Raw genomic sequence first — 21,795 nt, forward strand, 5'->3', positions numbered from 1 at the left:
TGCAGGACTGGTTTTGTCAAATCTGTTTTGTGTTTTTCTCTGAAAAAGGCTGGGGTAGAAAGCTGTACCCATTTCTGTAGGATAAGGGCCTCTGAAAATGTACTCTAGGAACACATTCTTCAGGCAGAAATAGCTCCCTAAGACATAAAAGCAGACAGGGTGCAGTAGATGAGGCTAGCTTCTACATGTACTGTGGTCACTTACATGAATCCAAAAGGCGAGGCTAGTAAGTGCTTCTGGCAATTAAGATCTTCCTAACATTCCTTCCTTCTCTAACATTCTCCTGTAAAAGAAACGTAGAAAGAGGATGAACGTTGATTAAAAAACATGGGGTATAGCTGCCCCATAGCGGGCAAGCACATATTCAATTTGTCTCTGCTCTAGGACAGTGAATCCACCCAGAGAGATGTAATCATACAAACCCACTAGAAAATTTTAATGGTGGGCAGAGTGGATATAAAAAAAAGGGAGAAGTGCTCAGTTCAAAAAAGTAGCATTTTTCAGTTTAGATTATTGTCCCAGAACTTGAATTCTCTTGCGACGCCAGACCTGAGCAGAGGACTGGATGGATGGCTCTGCAGGATCAGCTGACAATGCATGAAAGGAAAAATCGAACGATCTTCAGAGATTTCGGTTGCAGATACATATCTAACACATGTTATTGCAGTTCCGTTGCAGTCTTCTCTCCGGAGAGAAACAGATGAACTGATCCTTGAGCTGAAAAATCAGTGATTTTCAAGTTTGCTAGAGCTTGTCAAAACTCAGAATCCATGTTTCTCCAGAAATACTCGTTTTCAATGTTTTCTTTCATCCCAGATCAAAGCAAAGGTTTGAAATTTCCAAATTTGTGCACAGAAATCACTGAAAAATTATATCTTTTAGACATACAAAACTGACGTTATCCAAGACAGAATAAAAGAGGGGAAATGTAATGTTGGTAAGGTCAGAGCCTTCATGTTTTCAGTCTTGTTTGGATTCATATGCACTGATATTATAATAGGGTGATAACATGGGCATAAAACAATTCAACCATGTCATAATAAACTACCTGTTAGCTTTGAAAGAGAATAGTCTTACCTCATCAAAATAAATAATTTCATGTCTTTGTTGATTAAATTGATACTCTCCTAATATGCATACAGATTTCATCAAATCAGAGCTGACTGTTGTTATAAAAATTTGGAACAGATCTCATTACCACTGCTTGAGAATCTTTGTGTGCAAACAGAGCAGACTTCCCATTGGAAATGTAAGTGCTGGTTGCACTTTTCTGAAACTAACAGTTATTAGAAAGAAGACTGACAAGGCAAAAATGGAAATGACAAGGTGAAGTTATTTAAAAACATATCAGATGTCCCCAAAGCTGTAATTCTTCTGTCAGAAGGCAGCGTTGGCACTCCCAACCAACCAACGAAGCTCTAAAACAAATAAGCACACACTGTAGCTATGGAGAGAGATGAAAGTAACAGTAAAAACTATTTCATAACAAAGGAACATGGCACTGCACATAAAACTGTAAAGGTATCTGTGAAAAAATCTGTTGTCAACAGTGCTGAAGAAGATGAAACACACTGCAAACACATCAGAGAATAAAGGCGTCTCGATACTGGCATAAGTCTATTATTGATACATTTCTGGGCTTGGTTACATTGTCAGTAATATTTTGTCCTTTCTTTTCTTTTATTCTTCTCCATTAAGCAGAAATAACCTTTGTAAAGAGAAGAATGAAAAATCACACATTGAATGGAATCATTTTTCTTTTATAATTAAAAAAATGCAATATATTCTAGTTCTACTGGGAAAGCTTAAATGGGTTTGATGACTAAAGATGACTAAAACAGCATTATTATACGTGATCTGCAATCAGGGCAAAGAAAAATCTCATAACAGAATCACTTAGAGAAGGTAGGATAACTATGAACAGTTACCTCAAGTGCTATGCATTCAACAGCAAGTGCAGTGGAAGGCAAGAGAGAGTTTCAGAGTCGCTGCCAGAGCATTTCTGAGGCAGGCAGGACGACCAACTATTTACACTCCAACAAGAAATCTCCATTTACTGTGCGATCTTAAGATCACTGGAGTTGCCACAAGTCAACGGCTGCTGGATGAAATACCATCCATGAAATTATTTTCCATTCCCTCTCGATGAACAGGGCATGTGTAGTGGGTGGTACTGTGCAGTGAAGGTGGATGGAAATAGCAAACCCACAAGCAGTGTCAAACGTAACACAACTCATGACCTGGTGCAATTTTAACATTAAAATGACTAACCTGTAGTAAGAAACCCAGCGCTGATTTTTTTAAATAGGTACATTATGCTCTTTTATATTCTTGTTATCTGTTCCCATATAAGAGCTGTCACTTAGCTTATCTTGTACATGACATTATATGGCTATATGCAGAAAGTGAGGAGAGAAGATACTAGTACTGTGAAAAATCAGTTTCTGATTCCCTTTGTTCCCAACACAGGGAGGACTAGCATTCAAAGGTGGAGAACATATTCTTAAGAGGGAAAGGACTGTCTATATTATTCAGAAAAAAGCCTTTTAGCCAGCCATTCAAGGGGCCACGTTCCCCAGGAGAACACAGGATCTCTAGGAGGATTTTAAGATTAGAAGTGGAAAATGGGGAGGATTACATGTTAGTGATGGGGTGTCAGGATTCAGGTTAATAGGGATATAATTCTTTGAGGAGGGAAAAGCACGCCTGCTTTTAGGCTAATCAACGCATTGTGCTAAAGAACCAAACCAACTGTCCTTGACCTCCTTTAAGGACAAATGAGAAACACTCCTTGCACAACAACTGCTCTTCCATGACACGTCTTCCTTCTTATTAGTTTAAGTGATAACAAGGTAGCATGGGAAACCGCTTCCAAGTCACAAATGTAACATTTTCCATAGATGGAGATTTGTAATAGTTTACGCTCGACTCTGCAGTATTGAATTTTATTGGCTTCACGCCAGAGTTTGATAAGGATCCAAACTCGTTATATGGAGGGCAAGAGCTACCTCCTTAAAACAGGCAACAAACAGTTTAGATTGCAACAGCAAAAATGGATAGATATCAAACTCTCTATCAGAAATTCAGACCTGACCCTTGTTAGGGAAATATTGATTTGCCAAATGGAAATGCAGAATATGTCTCCAGAGGAAAGCCAAAGTACATGGTTATAAATAGTATGTAAGTCTACAAAACAGTGAATGTCAAAAGGAAAGGAATGCTGAAAAAGGCAGAGCATCGGTGATATGAAAGCTGTTTGAAAACCTAGGGAACACTCATCTGAGTAACATACAGAAACCGCAATCCACTCAGTCTCTTTGCACAGATGTGACAAAGCGTGCGAAGGCATTGCTTGCTACAGTCAAAACGTGAACTTTCCTCAAGCGCGAGAAGAAATCTGTTACACAAGATTCGGTTTAAAAACTGTGACGTCAAGCAAATAAGTATCAAAATACAGGCAAACACAAAGAGTATCTGTAAGGATCCAGAGCAGACATACCTATAATACAAAAATCCAAAGAGAGTTTAAAGTGTAGGTGATGGTAAATACACGGACACACGGCACTGAACTAAGTCCAGTCCTGAGGACTGTGAACTGTGGGTGAGCTACAGCAAGGAATCAGCAAAATAAGTCCTGGCCATTTTAAACTTGTAGGCTTCCACGGAGTGCCTAAGGAACGTACGTCATGGACAGGATAATAACTTTGGTATCAAATCTGAACCAGACAGGAATTGGCTGATTGTACCACATGAAGATAGGATCACAGGAAATGAATGTCTCACAAAGATATATGTATGTTTTTGAGAGGATGTGGAAGGGGTTTGTTCTTTTCTTTTTCCAAGAGACCAAAATTCCATAAGCCTTGAAAAAAGATGACAGGAAAAGCTGCAAAACTCTCAGCAAATGGCATGATTTGTAACACACGAGACTTGGTGTACTGGGTCTCAAAGTCTAGTTATTGGGCTGAAAAGAGGGGACCAAGTCAACTTTTTCACTGAACCTAAGGAACCGAATAAAAATATTGTAACCAAAGACTCGTTCAAGTAACAGAAAGGTTTGGTGAGATGACAGAAGTTAATGTCTTCAAGAAACCAAATGGATAAGCAGGATTTGGGCAGGTGGGGTAAAGGGCCTTCCAAGTCCAGTTTGCCAAAGGTTACCAACTGTCAGAAAACACTTTCTTAAAATTGCTTTCTGAAAACGTTTGGTAATGGAAACTTTTCAGTGTATATCATCCCAGATGCCCGTAGGTCTCCCAGTGGTCAAAACATGCACTGACGTACTCGTAGGGGAAGCTCTGTTAATGAGCTTTGTGAACTGGGAAACTGCAAGAAGAAGAAATAACTTTAAAAAGAACACAGCAAATATCATTTGCAGAGTCTCTAGGATCTAACAACTCCAAACATGCAAAGAATAAAAGAATGAATATCCCGTCCCGCTCTGCTACACAGCGCGTCAAATGTTATCAGTTAATTCACATACATGTGATCAGCCATAACAATTAGCCTAAACCCCTTGCATCAATACAAAATCCACATGGATGCCAGAGCATAAAAGGATTCAGAGTCTGCACTGGCTCTGGCGCCCATTCCGCATTTCTTTCGGACACAGCAAAAGATATCAAATTCTTCACAAACGTTTCGAAAGGAAGATTTGGGAGCTGTGTTGCTACAGAGACATGTGCTTGAACGTCTGCCGGTAACATGTGACATCAGGAACGTGACTACAGCAGAAAAAAATGCGTGAAGAAATCACAAAGGAAACGCACAGGCCTGGGTACAGCTGTACAGAGCTTCATTGTTTTCAGTACGTGGATCTTTTTAAAACCAAAATGAGACCATTTACTGCTGATATCTCACCACAGAGAGAGAAAATGTGAACAAGCACAAAGCAGGATACAAAAGCGTTTGGCAAGTAGAAAATTATTCTACGGTGTGAGTTTTGTGGCTATCACGTCCTTTCGGGAATTCTCTCAGAAGTGTAGTTGCACCTGACACACGAACAAATGACAGAGCGCAAAGCAGTGAGCGCCAACGGGTGGGAGATGCCACGTTTAAGGGCGATGCCGTATCTGGGGAAGAGCAGAACGGACACGTCGGGTGGCGAAGTCAGCGTTTCCCATTGCCATTTTCCCCATTTGAAAAAGGGGTTTCAGCGATCGCCAGGGTCCTCCTAGAAGAGCCACGTCCACCAAAAGGAGCTTGGGGCGGTGTTTGCCCACGCGTGCGCTGCCGTGGGAATCGCAGGAACCGCCGTGGCCCGTGGCCGGGACCAGCGCTTGCTCCGGGCTGGTGGTGTGAAGTGGGTCTACTGGTCTGGGGAGGCAGAAGGGTGTCTGTCCTTCCTTCGTGGACGCTGAGGAAGGTTAGCGCGGTTTCAGTGCTAGGAACCCTGTATTGGGTCTGATGCGGTGAATACTTGTATTTACTCCCTCAGAGGTGATGCAAAACATAATTAAATGGCAGCTACATAATTCTGGTGCCTGCTTGTACTATCAGATTCAAAACTGGGTTTATGTGACGTAAAAATTCTGGGCTTTTTCCTGTTGTAAGTGAATAAAGAAGCATGACTGATAGGTGCCATTTCAAGTAATAAACACAGAAAGCTAAAAGGGAGTTGGATAGCAGAAGTCCTATATAACATGTGGCTAATTAAAACTAAGCATATCACTGGGATTTTAATATTATATCAACAGACTCTTAGCTGTGTATTAGATTAAAAGGCACAGAACTGATTTCTCAGTAATGCTCTGTGAACGTAGAATCAACATGGGAAATCTTAATCATAATTTGGAAAAGCAACTGTAGTAAAAGTATCCCATTCGTTATAAAACTGATAAATGATAAAAAGGTGCATAAATTTCATTTCATGCTTGTTGTGTATTGCACTGGGAGCTGAACTGAAGTCTCTGGTTGTGATTTATATGCCACTAATAGGGTCTATTCTGGTTTATGTTTTCAGATTTATGGCTGCCGCTCCCACTGTTGAACTGCAGTTGGGAAGAATTAAAACATTAGTTCCTTAAGTGTACGTATGCACGTGTAGATATACTTGTTAGCTGTTTAGATCAAAGATCTCCCCTTTTAATCCTGAATCAGGAATAATACAAATGTGTTCAAGTTATACTATTATTTTAAACTATAAAGCATGCATATATTCATAGCTGCTGGTTTTAATCTGGAAGCTGGCCAGCAGAACAGAAGTGGCCCTAGTCCTAATCCAGCTTCTGCATCGTAACTGTTTAAAGCTCAAACCTTCCTCAGGTTTCTCTGAGGCAGGCCGGTGGTGTGCTTTCCCTCACACCCCGATAGTATCTGTTTAAAGTGTAGAGCCTGGCTCTAGTGCTCGGTACTTGGAATCAGTAGAAGGGTGGGTTTTTTTTTTCTTGAGAGGGGGATGCAGAAGCTGAGGTGTTATGTTCTTGCTTTAATTAAATTAGAAAACAATCTCATCCTCTTTGACAATGAATAATAAAGCATTGCTATTTGAATAGTATCAACTATTCATGTGTCACCATAAAGAGATTTCAGCAGCTGGTGACATTCTTAAACCAGTCAGCTGTAAATTAAAGGGTCAGAAAATGTTTATTCTCCCTCTTTTCCAACTGCTTTGGAAACACTGGTGTTCCCTGTTGATGAGTTTTTAAGGAAGAGGGGACACTGCCCGGGCTGTAGCAGATGACGCTGCTCCTCCGATTCCAGCCGTGAGGCTGTGCTGATTTACACCAGATGAGCATCTGCAGTGCAGCTACACTGCAGAGATGTTGTCTTCGGTAGGGAAACACTTGTGGCCTTATTAAAGCTTATTTCAGGGCATTAATTGGATTTGTTCTAGTCCATTTCCCGGGCTTCTGACAGTGTCACTTGTGGAGCCAGTTCTCCTATGAGCTCAAGGCAGGCAGCTCCTAACGTCAGTCTGCAGCTCTGTTGTCTTACTTCACTAGCCTTTCGAATACTTAACAACACAATTTCCATACAAGAAATATAATTAAAATAACAGCAGAGCCATTGGCTTGTAGGCGGATTTCTTATATCCAAACCTCAGCTCATTTACACATTGCAAAATAACCAGGAGCATCCTGGAAGAACAGCAGAGTGCTCAACTTGGTCGTTTTCTTATCTCAGAAATGGCTCTAATTCCCAGAAGTGACAGTCTACAACCAAGACACCTGATATCATCAGAAGCAAATTATTTTAAGTTTTAATAAGCAGTTATGTTAATGAACAAAAAAAGCTATGATAAAAACAGGTTTTTGCTGTTATAATGTTATGCTTAGGGAAATCACTAAAAGCTACCCAAGAAGCATATTAATGTCGAAAATTTCAACAAAGCATCACTTGTATCCTAATTAAGTAGGGGGGGGGGAAAAAGCGCTCATCATAGCTGGATTGTACAAAGTATGCTTGATTTAATTAATTATCAGCCGTGTTCATTAGAGTCCTCCGGGACCTTCTGTTAATAGAAACCTTGCTCTGGATGACCTCTTATTTTCCTTTCCTGCCATTTGTGTGACCCTCGTGGTTCCAGTGGCAGAGCAACCAAGGCACACGCAAGCGTAAAAAACTTGAGGAGCACGCTGGCACCTGTGTTCCTTCTGCCAAAAGCAACTGAAGCTTTTGAGCCCCTGAGTTTCAGCCTTGTTTCTCTTGCATGTGCATAGTTCCCCGTGACAACTGGAGCTGCATATGCAAAAATATTTCAGAATGGAAAGTTCATCCGTGTGGATGAACTGCGCTTTGAGAAGGAAGAAAGACTTTCCACTGTCCGAACCACCAATGCATCTGCCATAGTAGTTACTGGGGGGCCTAACTGTGAGCTTAAATATCCAAAAAAGTTATTGATTATGATAACTGTGGTGCAAGGCCAGATGCAACTGTGACTGGAAAAGGCTGACGAGACAGGGGAAAAGGAAGAAATGGTAAAAGCTGAGGCATCCCTGCTCTACCTAGGTTAGGTTTCCAGTAAATCTACACTTGTTCCTTCAGCTCAAATACAGCCTTGCTGAATTTTGAAGGAGGCCAGATTTATCAACAGTGCAGGATTTTCCCATTCTGATGTAAATAATGTTATTCATATCTCATAAGTAATCCAAAATTAATGAGGTTCCATCATATTATACATAGGACAGAGAAACTTGGAATGCATCTTTTCTACAGCAAGCCTACAAATCATATAAGGTCTACTGATTTCTTCTGTCACATGCCTCTCCAATTATATTCTGATTTTCTGTTTCAATTGCTAAAGAACTAAAACCAAGTTATTTAAAAGCCTAGATTTATGCTTAATTTTGTAATATGCCATTCTAAATGAAATTTAAAAAAAAAAAAAAAAAAAATCCTGATCTTGTTTGTGATGCATCCTTCCAATTTTTATCCATGGAAAACTAAGAACCTCATGGCTGTACAGCTGCCATAGAAAAAAATAATGTCATTTCCTGGCCTGCATCAACCTTGACAGTAATTCGACTTTACATTGTGACTGAGTGCACTGATTACTAAAACATTACTTTTTTCACAGTGGAGTGGGATTCTTTGCTTCTCTCTGGTTTCAACCTGGACCAATCCAAAATGCCACAAAACTGTCACATATACTACTATGAAGAGCTGTGTTTCAATGCATTCACATTTTCTAGGAAAATCCTTTTCCTTCAGACTTTATTCATGATAATATGTATTCCCTTCAAAATCAGTTGTTCTTTGAGGAAGTAGGAATGACCTGGATATAAGGATCATTTTGAAACATCGCTATTTCAGAACGTGCAAAAATAAGTGTGAAACCCCATCTCCATTTTGTTCAATGTCTTTTCTCTTGTTAAAGCTTATAGTGGATTTTAAAACCTCCAGAAATTTGGTTACGTGTGGGAAAAAATCATGTATAGTATTTTTAAAATCAGCAGTTCTTTTAGCATTCCAGTGCACAGAGCCATATTTACTGTATTTGAGCTCACTTAGTATAACTGCAGTGCCTGTTGTTAAAATTTACTTAAGTAGCAGAATCTTCAGTTAATTTTGAGAGAGTATCACCATGCATAACTTCATAATGTTGCTAGAAATGGTAACTATTTTTCTCAAGGAATGAACAAAGATATTTCACATTGTTTCTCCAAGAAAAATCTTATACTCTTACCCCACCCTCCAAAAAAACCCCCACCCTTTGAGAAAACATCCTTTTGCTCTTTTTCTCTCTCAGAATAGGTATACCTCCGTGAAGTTTCTCTTTGTAGTACGTGTATATGCATTTGTGTGTGAGAGACAAATGGGATTTCTGCCTCTGACACACAAGTACACCATGTAGTACAAGAGACTCTCAAACACGTACTTTCAGCACACAATTACTTTTTTCATCTTTGTATAACTGAGCAAGCATAGCAAACAGTAATTGCTAATGGTAGTACAGGTGATGAATACAAAACTGTGTAGCACTAATAGGAACCAGAATAAAACTACTGAAAAAAATTACCTCTTTTCAACTTCTTCCATCAGTTTTGTGATACTAATTTAACTGAACTGAAGCTGTAGACTAGTCCTTCCAGAATCATTAAGTACGTTCTGTTCTCGCCAGTCCTCCACCAGAGACCCTGCTGGGGTGTGGAGTGTGATGGAGGACACGCTTCTGCCGGTGTGGATCAGCTCCTCAAGACGCCTGTGACAATCTCAGCGTATTGAAAAAGCACGAGGTGTTTCTCAGGCATCTCTACGCACAGTCTGTTTTCCAGGGAAATGACAAACTATAGTCAAATGAAACGTGATTAGATTTTAACAAGGAAAAGATTTTGTTGGAAGCAAAGGATGTTTTGTGCTTCGTTGGCCTCCTGTCCTTCGGTATCTTCTACCCCTGCCCCGAAAAAGAAGCTTCATAGGGAGAATCAGATGTCAAATGGCCTGGATGCCTGCCATCAACCCCATAAATTCAGAGACGTCATCTAACAATGTGTAAACCAGATTTGACAATTCATGATTTAACTACCTCTATAAAAGTGGTAGTTAAATAACTAAAATGCATATTTGTCGTGGTTTAACCCCAGCCAGCAACTAAGCACCACGCAGCCGCTCACTCACTTCCCCCATCCAGTGGGATGGGGGAGGAAATCGGGAAAAAAAAGTAAAACTTCTGGGTTGAGATAAGAACGGTTTAATAGAACAGAAAAGAAGAAACTATAATGATAATGATAACACTAATAAAATGAGAACAGTAGTAATAAAAGGATTGGAATGTACAAATGATGCGCAGGGCAATAGCTCACCACCCACCAACTGACACCCCGCCAGTCCCCGAGCGGCGATTCCCCGCCCCCCCCCCACCTCCCAGTTCCTAAACTAGATGTGACGTCCCATGGTATGGAATACACCGTTGGCCAGTTTGGGTCAGGTGCCCTGGTTGTGTCCTGTGCCAACTTCTTGTGCCCTGGCTGGGCATGAGAAGCTGAAAAATCCTTGACAATGGTCTAAACGCTACTGAGCAACAACTGAAAACATCAGTGTTATCAACATTCTTCGCATGCTGAACTCAAAACACAGCACTGTACCAGCTCCTAGGAAGACAGTTAACTCCATCCCAGCTGAAACCAGGACAATATTCTTCCTTTTTTCCAGTTGGCTTCTTGTCCATTTTGTTCTTGGCCTACACAGAATTTCCTACAAGGAAATGTACCACCTGATAGCCAACTGTTAAGAATTATTGTTACTATACAGAGAACATTTTCGATTTTGCACATAATCCTTTCTGAAGTTGTACAATAACTCTGTCCATGGAATTAAGTTGAAGTTTCTTGTAGTAGAATGAATAAAAAGAAAACCTTAAACAATCACACTCATTCTTCCATGTGTTCTGTTCTAACAAAAAATATGACATTTTCTGTAGCCATGTTTTAGCACAGGGATCTCATTCTGCCTTTTTCATTTAGGCATTCAGTATGGGATTTACAAAACTGGAAATGAAGACACTGAAGAAGGCTCTAGAAACTCCTTCACTGTGATGTAGTTGTACAAGCTGACGTGTTTTAGGAATGAATACTATGTTTTCAAATTGTTCTATGACAGCAAAAGCAAATTAAATTCACAGTCTTTCAATGTACTGCCAGTAATCATAAGCTAGTAAAACACCATTACATGATGCCATTTTTCAGCTGAATTAATTAATTAATATGCCCAAGTTGACATATGTGATATTTACAGCCTTAGTGGCTTGTGGAGCTGTAGGGTCCCACAGTCTAAAAGAAGGCAAACTCTTTATTGGCAAAAAGTCGATATTGGACCAACCCTAACCTTGCAAATATTCTTCTATTTAATTCATTTGCAGTGCTTTCTTACCAGTACCACACTAGTCCTCATCCTGCAGGAATAACTAATTGGCTGACGAGGAACAGCTTTCTCCTGGACTTGGAAATACATTCAGCTGCCAAATAAAATACAACTTTCATCCTCTTCTTCTTGATGAACTGTTTAAGATCCTTCAAGTACTTTTCTCCTTCTTTTGGTGGAGACACAAATTTTTATTTTATCATTTCAAACCCCATAACTTTATGATGGTATTCCAGAAGAGTATTTAAGTTTATAATTCCATACCAGTGTGTATGTACTGTATCACCACATATCATAGGGATTCAGATTTCCTGAAGGTTTGGAGGTGAATTGTGCTCCAAGCTCTACTGCTGCAACTCTGTTGACCTCACTGTTGTACTGAAAAATTTTTTCTGGTAAAAATTGCATAAGTACAGGTTGATGCTGTTAAAATGAATAGTCTTAAAGAAGGTTCCAATGTGAAAGAAAAGCAAGCCAAACAAGCAAGGCAAGATTTGTAAATGCTTTCATTCACAAGTTGTCCAGGAAAAGTTACGCCTAGTGTGAATATGTATTTACTGTCTTACAAACAATTACATACCTGTTGTATATAATTACACTTGCATGTATCTTAACCTGCTTCTGGGAACAAGTTGATTTCCTAAATGCTTCTGCATCATCTCAATCACTTCACTGGTATATTGCTACAATGAGACTATATCTGCCAAAATATTCAGCCTTCAAACTAAGAACTAATTTTATGGATTTTATGGACATTTTCTTCACTAGCTGTCTAAGTTAGCTGTGGTCTGATCCTCAATATCCAAAGTTCCTGGGTATTTCGCTTTGGTAATTTTTGTGCATGATTCCATTCTTCAGTGTTTCATATTTAGTAGCCAATCTTGGCAGATATTTAATGTTATTCAGGTTAGTCTTGGACCATTCACTAGGAAGCTCCGGGGACTGTGTTCTGTGTGCAGATGTGTAACCATCCTGGGGAGCAGGATCCCAAGTTTGGCTTGGGATCTTCAGATGCTCAGGGTGGATTGCTAGACACACACAGTGTGTCCTGATGCTTCAGTGTTGGTTATCTGTAACAGGCGTTTTTCTTATTTGCCCTTTCTAGGAATTTGTTATGATTGTTGTCTTTGGTTTGGAATTTATTATTCGTATCTGGTCTGCTGGATGCTGTTGTCGATACCGAGGATGGCAAGGAAGACTGCGCTTTGCAAGGAAACCATTCTGTGTAATAGGTGAGTGTCCCAGCTCTAGTTTATTTTAAGATAAAAATAAACACCCTTCCTTCTGTTTTGCTTCTGAATGAAAACTACTGGACTCTGTTTACAGTAACCGGGTGTAAATCCAGAATAGCTGTGTGTCAACTGTCATCTGCCCAAGGCTTCTCCAGATATAAAATCACAAAGTCCCTAAATACCAGTCAGTCCATGGTTCTTATGTTCTCCAAAAGACATTTTCCTCTGCATGTCATACAGCTGGCATGTATATTGGAAGAATGAGGGGTTGAGAGCTCATCTCATTGAAAACCACGGGAGCTGTATGCATTTAAGAGACATATTATACATCTTGTGTATACATGCGTAGATACTATGCACATATGTGCATACATTGTGTTCTCCTTATTTAACCTCTGTGATCAGACATGCGTACACAGCAGTAAATGTGAAAACCTACCTAGAAACATCTTCTGGCAACGTTGCTGCTTCCTGCGTTGTTGCTTTCTGCCTGACAGTCCAGGCATCTGCTCTGCCAGTGACTCTGGCATAGGATACAGCACACTTTTACAACTAATTCAAGAGACTATTCTTCCCCTTCTCTGCTCTAGAAATTGTCTGTGAGAATGGTGAATAGGATCACAACCAGTTAAGACCCTATTTTGAAAAAAAACCCTGCAGGAAAACAGTTTCCCAATAAAGGTAGAAGTCAAGGATGGCTAAGCAAATTCATCTGATAATTTCTTATTTTTCTAATGGTTTGGAGCAAATGCTTTTTACAGAACATCTGTGGAACTTCAGGATACCAATGTCCCAACTTCTCTCTCAACTTCCCTCCTCTCTCCAGCCTTTCTAATTTCATCTGCCTGTATCTTAAATTAACTTATAGATCCACTGGGGCAGGAAACACATTCTTCCATGCATTATTACAGCAGGTAGCACACGGAGTCATATGCTTATAGCTGTTACACACATGGGTCTCAGTGTAAACGGTGAATAACAAATTGTCACATAGATGAATGCCATCCTCGTCTAAAAAACTGTTATGCAGTGTCCCGTGGCGTAGCAGACCAGTGCACTGGTTAGGGCTAATATGTAAAGCAAGCTTTTGCCTTCTGCCTCATTCCCTGGTAGAGCCGCACCTTTTCCCACTGAGGAATTCCCCCAATGGAGAAAGGGTCGTTAGCAAGAGGTGCGTGAGTAGGTGGAAGGTGATTGCAGACTGTCTCCCCCTCGGAAAGAATCACCCCATCTATGCTATTTTATGACACTGTGGGAGAGGGACAAGTATTGGGATCGGCCCTTGTTTTGTCCCGACAGCAGGGACACCACGTCACACGTTTGCCCCGAGGTTCCCATGCCTAGCCGAAAATGGAAAAAAATTTCAAAAATCTCCTCAGCCTTTACCAGCCACCTGTCAAGGGAAAGCTAGAAATTCGGACATTTGCTCTCCCTGGCATCAACAACCTTAGGCTACCCTCCTTAACCAGACTTACCATTATTCCAAGATTTTGTGGTGCACCTGAAACCCCGCAGTAGTCAGGTTTTGTCAGTACGCAATCCTAAGAAAGCACCAGACTGTTAATTTAGTAAAATTAGCCTACTTCAGCCATTTAGAACTTACTAGAAACATCTAAATCTTTAAAGAATTTGAACTTTTAGAAGCACTCGTCATCTCAGAGTGGTTTGCTGCTCTCCCAAATGCCGTTGTGTGGCAACACCAGCGGTTCGATCTATTCAGTTTTCGTTTCTCCTCCCTTTCCTGTGTCCATCCAATTGGCGAGGTTTCTGCCGGTGACGAACTTCAGTCTGAGCTGTTAATTCCCAGTAAAAGTGAACGGAGGGGTTCTCCCTTGTTCAAAACTCTGCATGTTATCACGGGGTGACTGATGTAGATTCTCCCCCTTTCCTTTAACCAGCTCATAGGTACCCTCCTCCTGTTTTGGAGGTCTCGTGGCACGAGCCTCGGTGAGCGTTGGGGTTTACTTCACTTGACTGTGGTTTTTCTTCCTTTCTCTGGAGTTCATCTGCTCTTCTTGTTGCACCTATGTTCATATAGGCAATCTCTAGCCTCAGAAGCATCTTCTCCATCCCCCTTGCAACTTCATCACTTGCTAGCAGAATTCATTAGTAGCCAAAAGTCTTTTGCTTGTGGATGTCTTCCTGTGCTGGTTCACTGGATGAAAAGGGAACTTTGTTCTGCAAAACACGGTACAGTACTAAAGCAGCTTCTGGAAACTCAGCCAGTAGCTTGAATTTCTTGCCACTAATTATTCTGTGTGTCTCTTCTTCTGCTGATTGACTTTTTGTCCATTTCTGGACTTTAGCGTCCCTGAAGGGAGTTTCCGATGCTCAGCATCTCTCCAGATCTGATCTTTTGAGGAAGAACCTTTAGCAAGTCATCTTGCAGCTCTTTGGCTTTGCAGTCACGGCCAAGTGTGCCCCGGCAGCAAAGGCCAAGAGGATTTATTAGCTAAAGGACCATCAGCAGATGAGGACACATGATTATTTCCCTTTACTCGGCACTCATCAAACCACATCTAAGATACCGCACCCCATCTGCCCCCTCCAACACCATAGATGAAAGACATCGATAAACTGGAGTGAGTTCAGTGAAGGCCACCAAGGTGATCAGTGCTGGAGCGTTTGCCCTCTGAGGAGAGGAGTTTGTTTAATTATTTACTTAGTCATCCATTCAGTTATTCTTTCTGCTTATTGTGGCAGTGGAACAATAATATTTTAGAAGACTTAGTCTGTTTACTATTAATTAAATTTGCTCTATATTTCCAGCAGATCTGTTCTCTGATTATTTTTGTGATCAAACAAAAATCACATAGAGGAATGGGCTAAGAGCTAGAAATAATAAATTTGAGGATCGCCTCAAGGGTCACATTCAGACAGCCTTTTTTTTTTTTTCCATTAATAACCTAATAATCAGAAAAATTTTATTCAGGGCCAAAGCTCTGTGCTTACATTAGTGTGCCTACGCTACCCTGACAAATTAGTTCATCAAGCATCGCTGTGTGCTAGCAAGTTAGTAATGATATCTATCAAATTATTTGACAGTTTTGTACACTTGTTTATTTCTGTAAAACTGGGAATAATAGTGTAGTAGTAAACCTTGATTTGTATTTTGTTCCATGTCAGGAGCTACCTGCCATCCCTCATTTTCTCTGATTGTATAAGAGCTTCTGTACATAACGTAAAGGGCATACCAACCCTCACAGGTACTTAATGTACTTAAAGACGTACTTACCTGTGCAAAGCCTAAATTTGCCGGGCGTATCAGTCTGAAGGATGGCTGTTAGCACCGCAGAGTGACGCTGCTGTGCTATAGTGTGCAGAAGAGTAGCGATCCAGGCACCGCGTCTCCCAGCTGCTGACGCCCGGGAAGAATTCTGTGTCTGCCGGTGCCTTAGGAGAAGCCGTGCTCCCTCAAGATCCCCGAAATAAAAGAGAATGTGTCTGCTAATCGGGAAGCAAATATGGCATCCCCTCCCTGTCTAGCCATTCAGGGACACTGAAATAAATAAATGAAGAGTCCGCTGTCCTCTCTCTGGCAATGGGCCTCCTAGATGGTTGCATGTGACCCCACAAAATTAAGCTTTTGGCCGCTGTCCTGTGCGTAGAAGAGGTTTTACCAGCACAGTGAAATCTGTCTGTGAGGGCGGCTCCCGCGGGCTGGCACATTATAAAAATAATGAGGCATAATAAATAACAAGCTGCAGGTCAGAAGAGTAAGATCCTGCCAGTCTCACCCACGTGTCTGAAGCCTGGTAGGCTTTCGGAGGAACTTCTTGCTCTCCACTGACTCTGTAGGAGACTTTGGGACTCCGACGCGCAGAAGCCCAGCAAGGGCAAGTGAAGAGCACATGAGCACGCCTCCCTTCCAGTGCTGGAAGCAGTGAATTTTAGAATCACCTAAACTTTATGCGACTTCTAGATTTAAATTTGGGCATTGAAACTCCTATTTCAGAATTTTTTCACCTTAGATTTGAGCCCACTTCTAGTAATATAGCATTCCTCCAGGGCAACTAGAATTCCTGGTGGTCCAGCCCAGTGAAAGATTTCATGAATTTCAGTTAGTCCATTAGCAGTTTCCCTACAGCTGCTTCTATTTTACCTCTAGTCAAGCTACGGCATGATGTAAAGTCACAAGTTCAAATTCTGTCGAGGCTGCAGAATGAACAAATTCCCAACAGGAAGCTTAAGTCCATTATCTGTAATCAGGCTCTTGAACTTCATGGCTGGCAAACCTCGTTTCAGAGCATTAAGTGATAGCAGCAGCTGTTGCATATTACTGGATCTATTTTTCATTAATTAGAGTGGTAATGAACCATCATATGGCACTTTTATCAAACCTTTGTAAACAAATCCGTATCTAGTGTGTTACAAGATCTGCTGAACCTTTAATTTGAATTAATTCAATATATTTATTTAATGATATGTTTTGTGTCTGTCACCTCAGTATTTAGACACATTATATAGTTTAAATACAGATAGACAGTAAATCTGCTGCTCATGATAAACAATATAAACAGCCCCTTTCCAGTATAATTTGAACTCTAAATAACCCAGCGATGGTCTGTAATTAAGTATATCCTTGACCAAGGAGACGCATCTCACATCACATCTCATTACAAATCCCAGCAAAACCAAGTTCTAGGAGAAGCAAATTCCACGTTGCGGGGGGTCTCCTGCCAGCCCAACTTGAACTCATCTCAGGAACATGCTGCCCACTTCACTCCAGAAAATACTCGGATAGTAGGAGTATTATTATTATTATTTTCATTGAAAAATATTGATTAATTGAAATAAAAGTAATTCATGGGAACAAACCAATTCCCTTTTCCTAAGGAAAGGCAATTTTTATTCAGTCTAGATCTTTTTATCATCAAAATTAGAAACACTCTTTCTCCCAGACGTGCAGAATAGCCAATAATAGTTCCTGGTTTCTGGGTAAAGCATGGTTAAATTTTTGCTCTGGGAGATTTGGAGCAGGAAATGACAATCTCTCAGCCCCACTGAAACTATCCAAACATCAATAAATAATTCTTAATTGGTCCAGAGAGAGATGCTGATTTAGCCCATCACCTGGTGATAATTGTCATCATCTGTTCTGTGAAAAACTTTGATTTTGTTCACCCAAAGAATAATCAGTCATTTGTAAATAGACAATTCAGCAATACAAATTAGAAGAGAGCCACACCAGAATGGATTAAATAGGTTAGAGCACTGGGATGTGAAGAATCAGAGAATGAAGACAGGTTCGTGGTAGAAAGCCTGTTAAAAGCCAGAGACCTTTTACTAAAAACAATTTATTTGTGATACTTTCTCAGAAGACTCTTAAAGATATTTTCCCAAGCATGAGGTAGTTACGTCCATTCCAAACAAGACTGATGTAACTCCGTACCTGCACTAAATGTTTAGAGAGCAGTTCCTAATCCACTTCACTTTTGTTAGGAGTGTGTCCTAAAGTCAAATGTCACAAATGATTTAGAAATAACGAGGTTCTCTGTCCATACTCACCCAGATTCTGTAAATGATTTATGGAGTCTTTCAAATGATTGATGATCTCTCATATTTGAATCTCAGAAATTCTATTGTAGAATAATAATGATAACAATAACAACAGCAAGAACTTAATATTATTAAATACTATAATATATACAATATTATATATTGTATATGTGTATTATAGAACCTCCAATGCTGCTGATGAGCCACAAGGTTTCTGTGGCTTGGAAATGTACAGTATGAAGGAGGTAAGCAATGGACAGACCAAGAAGCAGTCAACATTTTCTGGTTTTAGACTTGGTACTTTCAATTTTGCTCACATTTTTTAGGGACTGGCTTTAAACTTGTTGCTACTAGAGATGCCCAGTATATGAAGATGCTTACAGAAATACCTTTCTTTTCACTACCTGTCTTTATTCAGTTTGAGATGTTCAGCCTTACTACGCTGCATTCCCATCATATCCATAGACAAGACAGTTGCTCAAATTTCCGTACATATGTGTACATTTTCCAATCCAAAATTAAGTAGTTGTTAATGTAAGCACTGGTGTGGAAGTTAGAGGTAGAAGGGATCGTGCCAAATTCACTTATCTGCCTAACTCAGTATACGGAATCTCAAAAGCAGTAAAATAGTTGGTTTATTTTTTCAAATTTTATCATTCCTAGCATCTAAAAAATAAGATATTTTTAATGAAATAAGTGAATAACCTTTCAGAGCCTATCTGATATAGAAGGAAATACTCGGCTTTCTCGCCTTCTTTCCAGATGTTGTGCTGCAGATCAGCTGCTTCGGTGTGTGACATTCCTTGTAACTCCCAGCTCAGATCATCGTCAGCTCTTTCCCGTAGCTCCTCTGTGACAGGAATTGCTGCTTCGGTGGCTGTACAAGTTTTGCTTTTGCAGCAGCAAATTATGCTCTCCAGGCAGAAATCTGAATCGTTTAGGAACATTTCCATATTGGTCCAAAATAGCATCCTATTAAATGAGGTGTTTGCTATTTTGGACTTTTGCAACTGCCCATTACTCTGTCCTTGGCATACGTGCAGCCTCTCACGGGACTGTGATATCCCTAGCTTGTAGTACTGCTTTATTTCAAAAGCCGCTTTCAGTGTGTCTTCTATTTTACTAACATGCCTATACTTACTTAGGGGTGCTTTGGCAGCATGTTAACATAAATTTCAATGTTAATGCCTTGGTGTGGTACATTAGGCAACTGTCAACCTGACTGTTCGAGCCATGATTAACTACTCTTGCAGGTGTTAGTCAATCAAATCGTGCTTTCTCTCACGGTGTCCCAGCCTCACCACTGTCAGCCCAAATGCAGAAATTTGAAGAGGTCTAAGTGGAGTTATTCACTTGGCATGTACTGCAGGAATCTTTCTGGAATGGTTTGAAAGTGCTATGCAACTAGGGGAAATGTAGCAAGAAATGATAGAATAGAATAGAATAGAATAGAACAGAATAGAATATTTCAGTTGGAAGGGACCTACAATGATCATCTGGTCCATCTGCCTGACCACTTCAGGGCTGACCAACAGTTAGGGCATTTATTAATAGAGTTATTAAGGGCATTGTCCAAATGCCTCTTAAACACTGATGGGCTTGGGGCATCGACCACCTCTCCAGGAGGCCTGTTCCATGGTTTGACCACCCTCTCGGTAAAGAAATGCTTCCTAATGCCCAGTCTGTAGGGTGATCTACACTTTTACAAATCCTTGTGCACAGATCACTTTGTTCCTTTTATGTTCACCCTGCAGCACACAATAGCAGGGAACGTGCTGCCGTCTTATATTTGCAGTATGTCTTTCCATCTCGTTGGCGCTTTTAGTTTATATTATTACTCTTATGCCTGTTGAATGCTGTGACTTTATTGCTGTCTTTGCTGAAGACTAGTTTATTTCTGTTCAGGTCATCTGTGTGTGAGCGAGGTCTCCGGGAAAAGGGCCGTAGGTGCAGGCAGTTAAAATCAGTGCTTTCATTCTGCTTGGCTTTATTGTGATTTAGAAACATAGGCACTTTCGCTTGCTTTAGAGATAGTGTTTGTTTCTTCAAATGCAGTTCTCTGGTATCTGCTCAGCTTTAATTTGTTAACCGGCAATGCCGACAGTTTAAAACACAAGCTTTGCCCACTCTTACGTTCAGGATAGTCAAATTGATTGCCAGGTGTCTTCATCCAGCCTTGCAACTAGCTTATTAGTGATCACAAAGCTTGAAGAAATTCAGTTTCCACAGATGTTTCCATTCTTTCACATCCCTTCAGAGAACTGCACGTTGCCACCAGCACTGCTAAAGTGACTGATGGGCAGAGTAGTCCGGGGGGAATTGCAGGAAATCTCTTATTTTTACGATCATGCCTCGAACGGTTGCACTCCAACTGCTACATTAGAAAAAGACTTGTGTACAAGAGAGAAAGTACAGGTTTTTAATTCCTCCTTTTTACAGCCGCTGCGTTAAATGCAGTGATTAGGAAGGATTTGACAATGTAACAACATTGTTACATTGTGTAGCGGGGCTGCAGTATTTATATCTCAATTTTAGTACGGCTAAGTAGATATTTCTAAATGGCGAACGGGGCATGTTCTGCACATTTTAATTTCTTCCCTTCCCTTCCCACCCCTAGCACTTAAGCACTGGGCTTCCACAACCTGAGAGAAAAATTACTTTTTTTTTTACCTTGAAGCTTGTGCTGATAACTCTCAAAAGTGAGGATTTGACCTTTCCGCTGATAGATGATATCGCTGTCAACATCAGCTCCGAGGAAGGTATCCACCAGATCTATTTTACGTCAACCTACACAAGCTCCGAAATGGTGTCAGTGCTTATCTGAGCCTGCCCTAAGCCATCCCTCCCGCAGAAAGAGGCAGCTCCAGCCGTTTGCTTCCACCCTCGTGCCGCCCGGTCCCGGTGCCCCAATGCACGTATGCGACCACCTTGGGGGCAGCCAAGGTGAAGAAGGCAGGGTCCCTCCGGCCCCGGAGCAAACCTTTACCAACCCAGCCTGCTCCTGAGACCCCCACGCTGGGGAAACGCTGCTTCGTTTCAGATGAGGATGCCACGAGGCGGAGCGGAGAGGTTGTCGCGCAGAACGGCATCATCTACTGCGTTTAAGATCTCGTTTTGGGATTGCCCTCTGCTGGGTTTGCGAGAGTGCTACCAGACCATGGGGTTTTTTCCCCTCTCGGACAAGCGCTTCTATTTCTTTTTTCACATCTCCCACCCCAGAAAGTCTCAAGGTGTGGGTCCAAGGTGCCCCACACTAGTGTTCTCCAAAACATATAAAGCTCCTTGCTGGCACAGCAGTCTTTCTTTGGCTACCCACCCACAAATTGCAGGTGGGACAGCAGCTGAGGGTAAAGAGGGGCTGGAAATCTCTGCCTCTGTATCACCTGGGTAAACTCTGTATTTACAGAAACAGAGGAGTCCCAGGAGGAACTCACACTGACCGTGCAGGCATCCAAAACAGTTGTGTAGGTCAGGAATGCAAGTTCTGGTTTTAGGCAGCGGCGAGGGGTATATGCCTCCGGAGGGTGGCTCAGAAAACTGAAGGTAGGAAGGAATTCATCTCTTGCAGCCAACACTGAGGGACCCGTGTTCCTGCCTTCATCACCTGTGTTAGATAACTCACCTAGATGCTGGATGCCTCCTGTGAATTTGAGAGCAGATTATTAACGCTGTCTCTTCCCTCTCCACCTACAAACAGGCTTTTCCTCTCCCTCAGAGACACGCTCTTCTCTCCCCTGCTCTTTTCAGCATCTTTATTTCTCAG

At 41.1% G+C, this 21,795-nt stretch overlaps 1 protein-coding gene across 1 annotated transcript in view; it reads left to right on the forward strand.

The window, feature by feature from the left end:
- Positions 1-21,795, forward strand: part of KCNQ5 (potassium voltage-gated channel subfamily Q member 5) — a 285,555-nt gene that overhangs the window by 201,396 nt on the left and 62,364 nt on the right. The window contains exon 3 of the mRNA XM_049817803.1: positions 12,407-12,533. Within this exon, the coding sequence (XP_049673760.1) occupies positions 12,407-12,533 (127 nt within the window). The remainder of the gene's footprint in view (positions 1-12,406; positions 12,534-21,795) is intronic.

Source organism: Accipiter gentilis, chromosome 15, assembly GCF_929443795.1.
Source record: "Accipiter gentilis chromosome 15, bAccGen1.1, whole genome shotgun sequence".
Classification (NCBI taxonomy): domain Eukaryota; kingdom Metazoa; phylum Chordata; class Aves; order Accipitriformes; family Accipitridae; genus Astur; species Astur gentilis.